Raw genomic sequence first — 16,834 nt, forward strand, 5'->3', positions numbered from 1 at the left:
ATCTAGGAGGCAAAGGGCATTTATAGAGGTCTAGACAAAGACATGTACATGCAAATATATATATGAGGATGGGGAAATAGATGTATGTGCCTGTATTTATAGGTTTATTATTAAGGTGGCGGAAGGACCTTGGGCCTCTACTCAAGCACTCCCTCAATGCAAGAATACTTTCTTCTATTAAATTGGCATTCTATGATGCTCACCCCCCTGACACAACTGCTGAAGCCAAAGCAGGTGAACAAGTAAATGTGGTGAAGAAAGCTGATGGTGCCCGGCTATCAAAAGAGATAGTGTCTGGGGTCTTAAAGGCTTGAAGATAAACAAGCGGCCATCTAGCTCAGAAGCAACAAAGCCCACATGGAAGAATACACCAGCCTGTGTGATCACGTGGTTCTGAAGGGATCAGTTATCAGGCATCAAAGAACAAAAAATCATATCATTGGGTGCACACCTCCATGATACAATCGCTGAGGACAAATGGGTGCATAAGCAAGTGTGGCGAAGAAAGTTGATGGTGCCCAGCTATCAAAAGAGATAGTGTCTGGGGTCTTAAAGGCTTGAAGGTAAACAAGCAGCCATCTAGCTCAAGCAACAAAGCCCACATGGAAGAAGCACACCAGCCTGTGCGATCACGAGGTGTCGAAGGGATCAGGTATAAGGCATCATAAAAAAAAACACAATCTTACCAGAGTGAATGAAGGGGGAAGTGCAGAGTGGAAACCCAAAGCCCATTTGTCGGCCACTGGAGATACCCTCCCAGAGGGGTCTAGAGGAGGAGATGAGTCAGGGTGCTACGTAGCACTGATGAAGAATGCAGCTTTCCTCCAGTTCCTAAATGCTCACCACCACCACCACCCCCCAACTACCATGATCCAAATTCTACCTTGCAAGTCTGGATAGAGCAGAGGTTGTACACTGATGCAGATAGGAGCTGGAGGCACAGGGAATCCAGGGTGGATGATACCTCCAGGACCAGGGGTGTGAGGGGCGATACTGGGAGGGTAGAGGGTGAGTGCGTTGGAAAGGGGTAACCAATTGCTGGGATCTACATGTGACCTCCTCCCTGAGGGACGGACAACAGAAAGGGGGGGTGAAGGGAGACGCTGAATAGGGCAAGATATGACAAAATAATAATTTATAAATTGTCAAGGGCTCATGAGGGAGTGGGGAGCAGGGAGGGAGGAGAAAAAAGAGGACTTGATGCAAAGGGCTTAAGTGGAGAGCAAATGCTTTGAAAATGATGAGGGCAAACCATGTACAGATGTGCTTTATACAATTGATGTATGCATATGTATGGATTGTGATAAGAGTTGTATGAGTCCCTAATAAAATGTTAAAAAATAAATTTTAAAAAAGTGTGTTGCTTAATTTCTAGTCATGAGACATAAAAGCCTAGATATCCTATTGTCATCAGTTTGGATTAAAAAGCAATATCCAACATTTTTCTTCTTATAAGAGAAGGACTTTAAATGTAAATATATCAATAATATAAAATAATAGGTAAATAACACTGCATAACACTCCACTACCCCTAACAGTGAGTGGAGCTCTGTAATATATAGAGTAGATCACAGGTAGTCCTTGACTTATAGTGGGGTTCATTTCTGACAACTCTGTTGTAAATTGTTTCTGGCATAAATCGAATACTTCTTTTCTTTTTTTCAGTTTCCACTACTATTATCAGTATCTCTATAACGTTTATTAGTATCTCTATAACTCCGTGGAACCCTGGTGGCGTAGTGATTATTCATTGGGCTGCAATCAGCATGGTCAGCAGTTCGAAACCACCAGCAGCTCCAAGGGAGAATGATGAGACTTTCTACTCCTGTAAACAGTTGCAATCTCAGGCCCATCGGAGGTTGCTATGAGTTGGCACTGACTCGATGGCAGTGAAAGAGTTGTAACTCCAATCTTAAGTTGTCATGGGGTTGGAAACATGACTTATAAATTTTTATACATATTTTAATGTATACATACTTAAAATCATTACAGTTTACTCTGATGAAGAATGGAGCCATGTTGTAATTTGATCAGCTGCAGTGATAATTCCACTTGTGGATAGTTCTGGATCATTCCCGGGAATGCAGATATGCAGAGTTGTCTGCATTGTCCTTTTCGTTTTAGCTTCCTATGTTTCTTGGCTACATCTCACTGCTGCCCAAATCTCCCCGTCAGCTCTAGCAAAGTGACTTATATTTGGGTCCATGTTTTTAAGCAACTGAAGCCCCTGGTTTAGTTTAGAAAAAACCCTAGTTAATCCTTTCTCATTATTTCTCTTTTCAAAAATCCATTAGGTCCTTCTTCATTATCTATGACCTATACCACATCAGCAATATTAAGTTCTAAAAACAGATATCTTGTTCATCTCTTCCATCATATTATCCTGATCAGATACTTGGACTGTATGTAGTCACTTAACTCATCAATTTCCCCCCTATTCCCTGCAAGCATTTTCCCATATTTTCCTCCCAGGGAGATGCAATGCTTTAGGAACGCTGATGGTCATAAATGTGGTTTGTCATCAACTGAATATGTCAAAATTGGTGACTACCTGTATTACCAGAGATAGAGGAAGTTAACAACAACAACTGCTTCAACGACTAGTATTTAATATTGCTATCATTTGGAATTTGCTGACTTGTTTTCTAGCCCTGCATATGGTCTATTTCATGTTCCCTTGAAAAAGAACGTGTATTCTGCTGTTACATACGTTGTTCTTTCTGTATCAGTTAAGTTGAAGTGTTCATAATGCTCAACTCTTCTATATCCTTAATGATTTTTAAAATAGTTTCTTGTTGCTAAGAATTTATTTCTCTACAAAGTTCTGTCCATTTGTGTTTCATGTGTTTTGAACGTCTGTTAGCAAGTATTTGCACACATAGGCTTGTTAAGCCCTCTTAATTAATTGATTCTCATTATTAAATGTCCTTCACTACCTCTGTAATAACATTTTTCTTAAAGTTTACATTATCTAATAATTAGAGTTCCACCAGCTTTCTTAGTTATATCTTTCCATGATGTATCTTTTAACATTTTTCAATCTACTTGTGTTTTTATATTTAAAATGCTTCTTTTATGTGTAGTTATGGCTCGATCTTGCTTTTTGATCCAAACTGATAATTTACACTTTTTAAATTGGTGTCTGCTTACATTTAATGTAATTATTGATTAGCTGATGTTGTAAGTTGCCTTAAGTCGGTTCCAGCTCATGGTGAGCCCATTTGTGCCGAGTAGAACTACTCTACAGGTTCCTGTGACCTATGAAAGCAGATTGCCAGGCCTGTCTTCTGAGGTGCCTCAGTGATTTGAACCACTTCCCAGCTGGTAGTTGAGTGCTTAGCCATTTGCACCACCCAGGGACTCTCAACTATTAGTATGGTTGAGTTTAAATACTCCATCTTGGTATTTGATATCTATTTATTCCATCTGTTTTTACTTCCTCTGGCCTTGCGTTCCTGCCCTCTTTTGGGTGAATTGAATAGTTTTAGCTATACCTCTTTCTGCTAGTTCACATAAAAATGCTTTTTATTCACACAGTTTCGTTATGCAAACAGTATCTTAGTTAAATTTATCTTCAAATTAGGATCTTGCTAGGGGCTTATCAGTTTTATTAATCTCTCCAATGAATCCACTTTGACTTATAGAGGATAGCAGAGATTAAGTTTCTTGACTAGAATTCCGTGTGAAGTTGGCTCTGCCCTTTTCTCCCTTTTCCATCATAAAATAGAGCCATGGCTAACATTAAGCTAAAATGTCAGTCATAAAATAAAGCTCATACTTATTTATGATTGTAATCAATTTAATTGGAGAGCTACTTGTATGTCTCACTCTTCTGTCACTTTCTTTTCCATATGACAAGGATTCCAGGAGTCACCCTGAAACGTATTAAATAACTCCCCATTAAAGCTATGTCTGACCAAGGGTGTGAGGGACGATGCTGGGAGAGTGGAGGGTGAGTGGGTTGGAAAGGGGGAACTGATTACAAGGATCCACATGTGACCTCTTCCCTGGGAGAGGGACAGCAGAGAAGGGGGGAAGGGAGACTCCGGATAGGGCAAGATATGACAAAATAACGATGTATAAATTACCAAGGGCAAATGAGGGAGGGGGGAATGGGGAGGGAGGGGGGGGGGAAAGAGGACCTGATGCAAGGGGCTTAAGTGGAGAGCAAATGCTTTGAGAATGATTGGGGCAGGGAATGTATGGATGTGCTTTATACAATTGATGTATGTATATGTATGGATTGTGGTAAGAGTTGTTTGAGTCCCTAATAAAATGTAAAAGAAGAAAAGAGAAAAAAATGATTAGGGTAAAGACTGTACAGATGTGCTTTATACAATTGATGTATGTATATGTATGAAGTGTGAAAAGAATTGTATCAGCCCCAATAAATTGTTAAAATAAAAAAATTTAAAACAAAATTTAAAACAAAATAAAACCCTTAACTTATTGTACTTAAAAAAAAATTTTAAAAAATAAAATTAAAAAAAAAAAAGCTATGTCTGCCAAGCTTCATTTTGTGTTATCAATCAGTTAATTAATTCATAAGCAGCTTGATTATGCCCCTAGAAGCTTACAATTTAGTTGAGAATGCATTTATATAATTTATTGTGTATTTATTTATATTATATCTGATAATCTATACATTTATTACATGTTTATGTAAGGAAAGAATACATAGCAGTTGTGGGGCTGTTTGTGAGCATTACAGGCAATAAATAAATAAAATAAAGATGTTTGTGTGGTTACTTCTAACAGTGGCTGTCTAACCAGGGAAATTGCCGAACATGAAGGCCCAGTCCGCACTCTCCAGGGACTGACAGTCTGCAGGGCACCCACTTCTCTGACATTTTCGTGAATTGCCTAGTATCTCATCTGCTTCTTACCATTTTGTCTCTGACCATCTACAAAGGTTCTCAGTCGTTGCTAGTAAGACAAACTCTTGCTTTCCCCCACTCCTTTCTTTTCTTTCTTCCTCCTGCATATATATTGTTTATTTGAAGATTTGAATTTCAATTTTGATTTAACTTTCCTGGGTGGAAAACATTTATATCCTTGTACACATTTGAGTATAAATTGCCTCTCTTTCTAGGTGTAATCAGTTTCTACTCTTCAGCATACAGAAGATTTTATGAATAATATTGAATGCAGAGAGAGAGCTCTAAAAATAATTGTGCAGGTAGGGTTTTGTTAGTTGCATGTGGAACACTGGCAGGGGAAGGGAACAAAGGCACATCAGGGTGAAGGTAATGGTAGGCGGAGCATTTCATTTCATTTGCCGCAGCCAAAAGCTTGCATTAAGTGGAGAAGGAAAAACAAACAAGAAACGGGAGCATCTGCACTAGCTATTGAATGCTTCATTTCTCATCACTGTTAGTCACATTTGAATGGGACCATTACAGTCTTTTTGGTGTGTATAACTAAGCCTTTTTTCTGTTTTCAGTAAGTCCCGAATTTAACGTTTTCAAGAGCAAGGAAATGTTTTTGACATTCTACAGATCATTTTGGAATTCATAGTCTTAAAACTCATTGACTTTCAGTAGTCAAGGGGTGTACAATACATGCCATTTTTATGCCGAATAGCACTTCCAATAGTGTGTAATGCGTATTATGTACACACACCTTTTTGCATCTATTTCTACCTGACAGCTTACACCATTAGGCTGAATTCAGCTGTCATGAACAACGGAGTGGGGGTGAAATGCTAAGCTGTGTACCAGTGGATTTTTTTTATCTGGAGAGCTTCTTTTGGATACATTTCTCTAAAGATTTTAAAGTGATGTATTTACCAGTGCATAATTAGATTACAAATCTTTAAATACTTAAGTTGTTCTTCTAAAAACAGACAGCAGTTTGTGCTAATCAATTGACAATTATCTTGAGTAGGATTTCAGCACGCACCTTACAGGGACATCTATTCTATTTCTGTATTCCTGACTATGCTTCTAGGTTGCTAGAATGTAGAATCTCAGTGTAACAGTAGAACAGCTGAGCATTTAATCATTGCATCACCCGGGACCCGTATGCTTTGGACATATGCAAATTCTCAAAAACACAAAATTGACTGTGACTTACGAGCATCGCCCATGTCACATACTCAAATATTCCTTTCCCTTCTCTTGGCCTGAAAATGCGTCAGAAAAGAGGCTAGAATGCCTATGCTTCATTTTAAAATTTTAATATTTGTGTTTTCTCTAAGGCTATAAGACTTTTAGATCAGTTTTTGCTACAGGGAAGCATTGCAGCATTTCGTTTATATTAACTAAGTTTCATACCATTTAGCTAAGCTTGGGGAACGAGATTCAGTAGGTTTACTTTCGTACTCTACTACTAACTTGGGTTTTTGGTCCTGTGGTTAAAACAATATTCCCTAGAAATATGTTTGTCTAGAATTCCCAAAAACAAAATAGTAAAATATCTTTTTATAAAGTTATTTTTAATATCCAGATATTGGACTTACATACTTTGGTTTAAAAAAAGCAAAGAAAATAAATACAAATTAACCCCACTGCCATTGCGTCTATTCTGATGCCCAGCAATTCTGTAGGACAGAGTAGAACTGCCCCATATGGTTTTCAATATTATAATTTTAAAACGTAGACTACAGACTACCCATCTTTCTCCAGCAAAGCCGTTTGGGGGTTTGAACCACCAAACTTTTGCTTGGCAGCTGAACATTAACATTTAACATTAAGTCCCTTTATGCTATGGCTATGTGCATCTATACCCCAAAGCAAACTGGTATGTGGCTTATCGACAAATCCAGTGCCACACACTCAGATGCTCTCTTCATTTCTCTTAGCATGCAAAGAGGAAAGAGGCTGTAATGCCCATGTTTCATCTTTTTAAATTCAATGTTTGTGTTTTCTCTAAGGTTGTAAGACTTTCAGATCAGTTTTTGCTATTAGGGAGGTGTTGCAGTGTTGAATCTCTATTGACTAATTAACAACTATTTGTAACTTCCCAGGTACTGGCTAAGATGAATGCGATTTGGAGAAAGTCTGTTTCCTGTCTAAGGATAGGAAAGGTGCCGCACAGATACAAAAGTGGTTGTCACCCAACAGTTCCTCTCGGATCTAGGATTTTAACCGATCCAAACAAAGTATTTGAACACAACATGTGGTGAGTGAACTTTTTAGCTATATTAAACATTGTTGTTGGTGTTATTTTAATTTCGTTCTAGAAATGGATTTTTGAGACTGATTAACTAAAATATGTTGTTGTTCTTTTCTTAGGTATAGGTGATTTAGTTCCAATTCATAGTAATACTGTGTACAACAAAATGAAACACTGCCCACTCTTTACAATCATTGCTAAGTTTGAGCCCGTTGTTTTAGCCACTGAGTTAATTAATGTTGATGAGTGTCTTTCTTTTTTCTGCTAATAAAATTCAACATGCATGATGTCCTCCTCCAGGGATTGATCCCTCCTAAAACCATGTTTAAAATATGTGAGACAAAATCTCACCATCCTTGCTTCTAAGGAGTATACTGACTGTATTTCTTCCAAGACAAATTGTTTGTCTTTCTGGTAGTGTATGTATGTTTAATATTCTTTGCCAACACCATAATTCAAATGCATTGATTCTTCTTCACTTTTGAATTCACTGCCCAGCTTTGAATTAAATGGAGCCTTGCTTTTTGTCGATGTCCCAAACCAGTCTGGACTTCTTTCTTCTAGACCACCCACCTGTCACAGTGAAGGCACTGAAAACACCATGAGTTGGGACAGGTGCACCTTCGTCCTATAAGTGGCATGTTTGCTTTCTAGCATTTTAAAGGACTCTGTTGTAGCCCAGTGCAGTACATCCTCTGCTTTCCTGACTGCTGCCTCCATGGGTATTTATTAGGAATCCAAGCAAGATGAAATGCTTGACAACTTTAAAATGTTCTCTGTTTATCACGTTCTCTATTGGCCCAATTGTGAGGATTTGGGTCTTCTTTCCCTTGAATTGTAATCCACATTGCAGGCCGTGATCGTCATGAAATCCTCTTTGCTTTCGTGTCATCCGTGCACGTCAGGTTGTTAATGAACTTCCCTCCAATCCATGATGCCAGTTTCTGCTTTACATAGCTCAGCTTCTTGGATTATTTGTTCACCAGACAGATTAAATAAGTATGGTGTAAAGATACAATCCTCACACCTTTCCTGAAAACTGTGCAGTGACGCACTCCTCTGTCTGAACAACTGCCTTTTGGTCTGTGTACAAGTTTTCCATGAACATAGGTAAGTGTTCTTGAACCTTCATTCTTCACAGAGTTATATATATAGCTTGTTATGATCCTTAGAGTCTAATGCTTTTTCACAGTCAGTAAACCATAAGTAGACATCTTTCTAGTAGGCTCTGCTTTAGCCAAGATCTATCTTTCATCAATAATAACATAATATCCGGGAGGGTGGAGGGAAGGGGAGGGAGAAAAGGGGAACAGATTACAAGTATCTACATATAACCTCCTCCCTGGGGGACGGAGAGCAGAGAAGTGGGCAAAGGAAGATGTCGGATGGTGTAAGATATGACAAAATAATAATAATCTATAAATTATCAAGGGTTTGTGGGGGAGCAGGAAGGGAGGGGAAAATGAGCTGATACCAAGGGCTCAAGTAGAAAGCAAATGTTTTGAGAATGATAAGGGCAACATATGTACAAATGTGCTTGACACAATGGATGGATGTATGGATTGTGATAAGAGTTGTATGAGCCCCCAATAAAATGATTTTTTTATAAAAATAACATCATTCCAAGTTGTCTTCTGAATCCAGCTTGAACTTCTGGTAGTTTTGCATTGGTGTACTACTACAACCATTTTTTAATGATCTTCAACAAAATTTTACTTGAATATGATATTAATTACATTATTAGCTAGTATCTTCATTCTGTAGGATCACCTTTCTTTGGATTCGCCAGATTGTCTTCCAGATTTCTTGTCGTAGATGAATGCGTGCCCCCACCTCCCTTCATTTATTCATGCGTGTCAATTGATATTCCATCCATCAATTTCTGGAGCCTTGATTTTTGTCAGCACCTTCAAACCAGACTGGACTTCTTTCTTCAGGGCCACTAGTTCTAGATGATATGCTTCTTCCTGAAATGATCGAATGTTGGCCGATTCTTTTGTGGCACAGTGACTGTGTATTCCTTCCATCTTTTTTTCATGTTCCCCATATCATTCAATATTTTGCCCACAGAATCCTTTACTATTTCAACTTAAGACTTGATTTTTTTTTCCAGCTCTTTTAACTTGAGAAATGTCAAGTATGCTCTTCCTTGTTGGCTTTCTAATTCCAGGTCTTTGCACATTTCATTTCAATGCTTTATTTTGTCTTATTGAGCTTCCCTTTGAAATATTCTGTTTAGCTTTTTACTTCATGTTTTCTTCCAATCATTTTAGTTTTGTAATCTGTGTTCAAGAGCATGTTTCAGAGTCTTTTCTCATATCTGTTTTAGCTTTTTTTCTTTCCTGTCTTTTTAATGACCATTTGCTTTCTTCGTGTATGATATCCTTAATGTCATCCACAACTCATCTAGTCTTTGATCATTAAAGTTCAGTGCATCAAATCTATTTTTGAGATGACCTCTCTAAAATTTAGTTGGGATATATTCAGTCATATTTTGGCTTGTGTGGACTTATTTTCATTTTTTTCAGCTTCAACTTGAACTTTCATATGAACTATTGATGGTCTGTTCCATCGTCAGTTCCTCATCTGTTCTGACTAATGACATAGAGCTACTCTTTCATGTTTTTCCACAGATGTAGTCAATTTGATTCCTGTCTATTCCATCTGGTAAGGTACAGATGTATATTTGCCCATTATGTTATTTTAAAAGGGCACTTATAATGAAGAAATTGCTTGTAAAATTTGATCATACCATCAACAGTTTCAATTCTATTACCAAGCCCATATTTTCCCACTATTTATCCTTTGTCTTTGTTTCCAACTTTCACATTCCAGTCACCAGAAATTATAAATGCATCTTGATTGTGTGTATGTTCAATTTCAGGTGGCAAGTGTTGGTAAAAAAAAAGATCTTGATTTCTTATTGTCAGGGTTAGCGGTTGGTGTGTAAATTCGAATAATAGTCATATTAACTGGCTTTCCCTATAAATGCATATATATCCTATCACTGATAGTGTTTTATATCAGGATAGATCTCAAACTATCCCTTTGGCAATGAATTTGACACCATCCCTCCTCAATTTGTTATTGCTTCCATAGTATGGTTGTCTGATTCAAAATGGCAATACCAGCCCATTTCAGCTCACGGAAACCAGAAAACATGTGCTTCAGTGGTTATGCAAAGGCATTAGACTCTGATGAGCATAACGAACTATTGGTAACATTATGAAGAATGGGGGTTCAAGAACACTTCATTGTGCCCAAAGGGATCTTGTCCCTGTCCAAGAGGCAGTTGTTCAGAGCAATTGGTGTCTGTACAGTTTTAAATCAGGAAAGATGTGTGTCAGCATTGTAGCTTTTCATCATACTTATTCAATCTGCATGGTGAGCAAATAATCTGAGAAGCTGGACTATATGAAGCAGAACATGGCATCAGGATTGGAGGGAAGCTCATTAACAACCTGGCATATGCAGATTAACACAACCTTGTTTCCTGATAGCAAAGAGAACTTGAAATACTAAGCTATGAATGTCAAGGACTGTAGCCTTCAGTATGGATTACAACTCAACATCAAGGAAACCAACATCCTCACAACGGAACCAATAAACAACTTCATGATAAACAAAGAATATTTTGAAGTTGTCAAGGATTTCATCTTGCTTGGATCCACAATCAGTGCCCATGGAAGCAGCAGTCAAGAAATCAAATGACATATTACACTGGGCAAGAACAAAAATACAACTGCTATCGAGGCCAAGTCGACATATTATGACCCTATAAGACAGGGTAGAACTTCCCTGGTGGGTTTCTGAGACTAACTGTTTACAGGAGTAGAAAGCATCATCTTTCTACTACAGAGCAGTTGGTGGTTTCAAACTGCTGACCTTGAAGAACTCAGGTCAATGCATAACCACTACACCACTAGGCCTCCTTGCATTGGGTAAATCTGCTGCCAAAAAAAAAAATCTTTTAGAGTGCTAGGAAGCAAAGATGTCACTTTGAGGACCCAGGTGGACCTGTCCCAAGCCATGTGTTTTCAGTCACCTTATAGCTTGTGAAAGTTTTATCAAACTCACAAACCCAGACCCACTGCCATCAAGTCTATTCCAATTCATAGTGACCCTATAGGACAGAGTAGAATTGGCCCTTTCAAGTGTCTGAGACTGTACCTCGTTACAGGAATCGACAGCCTCATCTTTCTCTGTGGAGTGCCTGGTGGTTTCTGACTGCGGAGCTCACAGAAGGGCTCCTTGAAATCTGGATAGTGAATCAGAAAAACTGGAGAAGAATTGATGCATTTGTTTTATAGTATTGGCAAAAATATTAAATAGACCATATATTATCAGAAGAGCAAACAAATCTGTATTAGAAGTCCAGTCAGAATGTTCCTTTAAAGCAAGGATGACTAGACTTTGTCTCACTTTGGACATGTTTTTAAAAGGGGCTGGTCCCTGGATAGGGACATCATTCTTGGTAAAAGAAAATATCAGCAAAAAGAAGATACTCATCAAGCTGGATTGACATAGTGGTTGTAGTAGTGTGCTCACACTAATCAGTTGTAAAGTTGGCACAGAATGGGCAGTGCTTTGGCCTGTTGTACTTGGGTCCCCAGGAATTGGAAATAACTACATGTCACTAACAGCAACAGCACCTAGAATATGTATCTTCAAGTGGTCCATTGAATTTTTGATAACTTCCAATGTTCTTAGATTTACACCCAATACATATGGTCTTCTTCTTCTTATTTTATTTATTTATTTTTAATCGTTTTATTGGGGGCTCATACAACTCTTATCACAGTCCATACATACATCAATTGTGTAAAGCACATTTATACATTAATTGCTCTCATCATTCTCAAAACATTTGCTCTCCACGTAAGCCACTGGCATCAGATCCTCATTCCCCTCCCCTCCCTACTCTCTCCTCCATGAACCCTTGATAATTTATCATTTATTATTTTGTCATATCTTGCCCTGTCCAACGTCTCCCTTTACCCACTTTCTGTTGTCTGTCCCCCAGGGAGGAAGTCACATGTAGATCTTTGTAATGGTTTCCTCCTTTCCAACCCACTCTCCCTCTACCCTCCCAGTATCGCCCCTCATACCACTGGTCCTGAAGGGATCATCCGCTCTGGATTCCCTGTGTTTCTAGTTCCTATCTACCAGTGTCCATCCTCTGGTCTAGCCAGACTTGTAAGGTAGAATTGGGATCATGATAGGGGGGAGGGGTGGAGGAGGAGGAAGCATTTAGGAACTAGAGCAAAGTTGTATTTTTCATCGTTGCTACATCACACCCTGACTGGCTCATCTCCTCCCCAAAACCCCTCTGCAAGGGAATCTCCAGTGGCCTACAAATGGACTTTGGGTCTTACTCTGCACTCCCCCCTCATTCCCTATGGTAAGATTTTTGTTCTGATGATGCCTGATACCTGATCCCTTCAACACCTCGTTATCGCACAGGCTGGTGTGCTTCATGAAGGTGAGCACACAATGATATGATTTTTTGTTCTTTGATGCCTGACAACTGATCCCTTCGGCACCTCATAATCACACAGGCTGCTGTGTTTCTTCCATGTGGGCTTTGTTGCTTCTGAGCTAGATGGCCACTTGTTTACCTTCAAGCTTTTAAGATCCCAGACGCTATATCTTTAGATAGCTGGGCACCATCAGCTTTCTTCACGACATTTGCTTATTTACCCACTTTGTCTTCAGCTATTGTGTTGGGAAGGTGAGCATCATAGAATGCCAATTTAATAGAAGAAAGTATTCTTGCATTAAGGGAGTACTTGAGTGGAGGCCCAATGTTCTTCTGCTACCTAAATACTAAACCTATAAATGTATGCACATAGATCTATTTCCCTATCCTCATATATTAATATATTTGCTTATATACATGTCTTTATCTAGACCTTTATACATGCCCTTATTATTAATGAATGTTTGCAGTTGTTTCTTCTAATTTTATAGAAATATTGTAAAGTTCCCAAAACTCTATGTACCTTATCATGACTTCATCACTTTTCATTTTGATTCCCTTTGAAAATAGTATTGGGAAAGTGAGATTTTGTGGGTACTTTTAGCAACTTTGGGGTTTTATGGTCCCTCTCTGCTCACTGCTGATAACAGTTGGTCAGAGCATCACTGGTGTGATACATCTCTAGGTGAGGACTCCACCTACTCCACAGGCGTTTCCATCTTTTACAAACACTTGTTAAACAGCAAATGTGTTTTCAGTGCCCACTTCAAATCTTAAGGGTCCTGTGAGTATTATAGATTATATGTCTTATTAGAATTCCTCAAAGTTGGAAAGATACTTGTGATTGAACAGTCCAGAAGATGTCTAAAGGGGGTGGGATAGCTGAGACTAGGAACTGAATCTGTCTTATTTCTTCTGTCTCCAGTACACAGCAGTGACTGGCATGTAAATGTGTGTTGAAGAATGGTTTGGATGTGTAAAGCTGGAATAAGGACATTCCAGGTGGCTAGAGCAGGAGAAAGTCAGGGTGTTCTACTCCCATAAAGAATTACAATCTCAGAAATCCACAGGGGCCACTCGTCCTTGTCCTATAGGGTCACTGTGAGCTGGCATCGACCTGAGGGCAGTGATTTAGGTTTTGAGTTAGATGGGTAGATGGTCAAAAAACACAAACAGATGAGGCAGAGGCATTTTAGGAGACAATAAATAGGACAGTCTGCCTAAAATAAAAGTTCTCCTAGGAGATTTACCAAAAGAAGATTGTGTTATATAGGTCAGATGTACATGTGTAGTGTGCAGCCAAGATTTTTTATCTTGAATCTAAAGCCGAAGTGTTAAGTATTAGAAAGCCACTGATGAGAAATGGCAGTCTGCATGTCATTTTACATAACTCACGTCATTGTAGGAAACAGTATGTGAGTGTATATGTAAAGTATGTGTATATTATATGTATGTGAAGGTGCTTCAAAAAGTCTTTGGAAGAAATAGGAGTGTGAGTGCAGATCCTACCATGGTGTGCCAAACCTTGAGGGCAATGTAACCACATGGAGCAACTCATGCACAGAGAGGTCTATAAGGGCATGCCTCATTCAGAGCCAAAATGACACCCCCACCCTCGAAGTATGTGCTATAGAGGACCACACTAAATCTACAGGTTGGGAGAAGAGCCAGCCCACCATGCCCATACAGAAGCAAACCAAAAAGGATAAAGAGAGAGCAAGGCACTAGACCTCATACTAGCACACCAAGGCCTGAAGATAATGGCCCTGCACGGAGCTGCTAAGACACAGAGAGGACTGTAGGACCTACAACTACCCGAGACATGATATCCCCTCGCTGGAGCACACCACCACAGAGGGTAGTACTGGGGACACACGGCCGGGAGTGAGTCCAGTCTGACCACCCCACAGTGGGGCAGACCAAGAAGGGAACCTAACAGATAGGCAACGGAAGCCAAGTAAAGCCACAAGTCCCCTGAAGAGCCCCCGCCCCCCAAATAGACTTCCCAGGACCGGTGGGGAGATAGTCATAAAGATCAGCAGATAGACCTGAAATTATGTATGCTTTTTCGTTTTTTAAAAAAAAATTTTGCTAGTTTTTTGGTTGTTGTTTTTTCTCTTTTTATTCAATTTTTTTGTTGTTGTTTCTGTTAATGCTGTTTTGCCTACCAATATAAGATAGGCTTGGGAAGCAAGCCTGAGGAGAAAGCAAGGGAACTGACAGTTCTAGAGGGAGATTGAGGGAGGAGGAGGCGGGGTGGGTGGGGGGAAGGAGTGGTGAGCAAACGCCATTGTCAAGAGTAGCAGCTAGGGAGTTAAAAGCAGCAAGGAGGAGGACATAGAGATTCCAGTGGTGTTGAAACAACAGCAGTCTAACTGAGAGGAATTACTAAGAGGCAGAAGAAAGGTGAGGATGATGGTGGGGCAGGTGGAAAGTAAAAGGAAATAGAGGAAAGATCTAGGAAGCAAAGCTATGGAAACTTAGGTGTACACTTATGTAAATCTATTAATTCATAAAAATAGAGGTGTTAGCCTATGTACATATATTTATATGGCAATACATTAAGGAAGTGGACAGACTTTGGGTCTCTGCTTAAGCTCCTTCCCCAATCCAAGGACATTTTGTTCTAACAAACTGGCATTCTGTGATGCCCACCCTCCCAACATGATCCCTGAAGATAAAATGGGTGCATATGCAAATGTGGTGAAGAAAGCTGATGGTGTCCGGCCATCAAAAGAGATAACTCCGGGGCCTTAAAGGCTTGGAGTTAAACAAGTGGCCATCTAGCAGAGAAGCAACAAACCCACATGGAAGAAGCACACCAGCCTGAGTGATCATGAGGTGTTGATGGGATCAGGTAACAGACACCAGAAGACCCAAAACAAAACACATTGTTGAGAATGAGGAGGTCAGAGCAGAGACCCCAAGCCCATCTCTAGACAATAGGATATCCCCTCACAGAAGTTGTCACAAGGAATGAATGAGTCAGCTAGAGCATAGTATAGCACCCACGAAGCACATAATATTCCTCTGGTTCTTTGAGGCTTCTCACCCCCAACTATGATGACCCCTGTCCTGCCTCTCAGTTCTGGCTAGACTGGGACATGTACACTGGTACAGATAAGAGCTCACAGCACACAGAATCAAGGCCAGATGACCGCTTCAGGAACAGAAATGGGAGTAGCAATACCAAGGGGTTAGGGGGAAAGTGGGGGGAGGAATGGAGAAAGGGGGAACCAATCTCAATGATTGACGCATAATTTCCCCTCAAGGGGGATGGACAGCAGAAATATGAGTGAAGGGAGACAGTAGTTGGTGTAAGATATGAAAATAATAATTTATAATTTATCAAGGGGTCACAGTGGAAGGTGGGGGGGAGAAGGAGCTGACACCAAGGGCTCACATGGAAAGTAAATATTTAGAACATGATGATAGCAACATATGCACAAATATGACTGATACAATTGATGCATGAAATGTTATAACAGTTGTAAGAGCCCCCAATAAAAGGATTTTTTTAAAGCAGTGTTGAAAACACAATGAAGAGATAATGGAGTAGGGGAAAAAATGAGGAGCTGTTACCAAGGGCTCAAGTAGAAAGCAATGTTTTGAGAATGATAAGGACAACAAATGTACAAATGTGCTTGACACAGTGGATGGATGGATGGATTGTGATAAGAGTTGTATGAGCCCCCAATAAAATGATTTTAAAAAAAAGATAATGGAGTTTTTCCATTATTTTGAAGCCCCCTCCTTCATCCACTTATATATCTAAATATATATTAATTCACATATATAAATTCAAAGTAATGAAGCCCTGTCATTCATTCATTCATATAAATATATGTAAGTGTTCACAAATATTTATTTTCATATATATATAAAGGAATGAATGAGAGGGCTTCAAAGTAAGGGGAAAATTCAGCAAATTGTTTAACAAATACATATAAATATATATATATGAATCTATATGGTCACAAATATTTATATATGAATTTTGACTACTATCATCATATAGGTAATTATATGATGTAAAATAAAATAAGCCCTTTTACCAGCCAGCTAAACCTCCAGAGAAACCAGACTCAGGCAAGCTTTTTGCGTCCCAGATTTATATATTTATTGCTGTCTTTCCTCAATGGACTATCACAATGTGGCTGTCTGTGTTCTCTTTCTCTATCTGCTACCATCTGCTGTTTTCCCCAAGATTCCTGCCTGGTGGTTTAAGTTCTGTTTGTC

General features: G+C 39.3%; 1 protein-coding gene across 7 annotated transcripts in view; it reads left to right on the plus strand.

Moving 5' to 3' along the window:
• METTL8 (methyltransferase 8, tRNA N3-cytidine) overlaps positions 1 to 16,834 on the plus strand; it is a 137,967-nt gene that overhangs the window by 53,727 nt on the left and 67,406 nt on the right. For 4 of the 7 annotated variants that reach the window (XR_012779357.1, XM_075529327.1, XM_075529331.1 and 1 more), the window contains 2 exons: positions 5,093 to 5,179; positions 6,968 to 7,122. Coding sequence is in view for 6 of the 7 variants with exons in the window: in XM_075529327.1 (XP_075385442.1) it covers positions 5,132 to 5,179; positions 6,968 to 7,122 (203 nt within the window). In the remaining variant the exon portion in view is untranslated. The remainder of the gene's footprint in view (positions 1 to 5,092; positions 5,180 to 6,967; positions 7,123 to 16,834) is intronic. The other 3 variants (XM_075529332.1, XM_075529329.1, XM_075529330.1) reach the window with 1 other exon arrangement.

The sequence above is a fragment of the Tenrec ecaudatus genome, chromosome 13 (genome assembly GCF_050624435.1).
Source record: "Tenrec ecaudatus isolate mTenEca1 chromosome 13, mTenEca1.hap1, whole genome shotgun sequence".
NCBI lineage: Eukaryota > Metazoa > Chordata > Mammalia > Afrosoricida > Tenrecidae > Tenrec > Tenrec ecaudatus.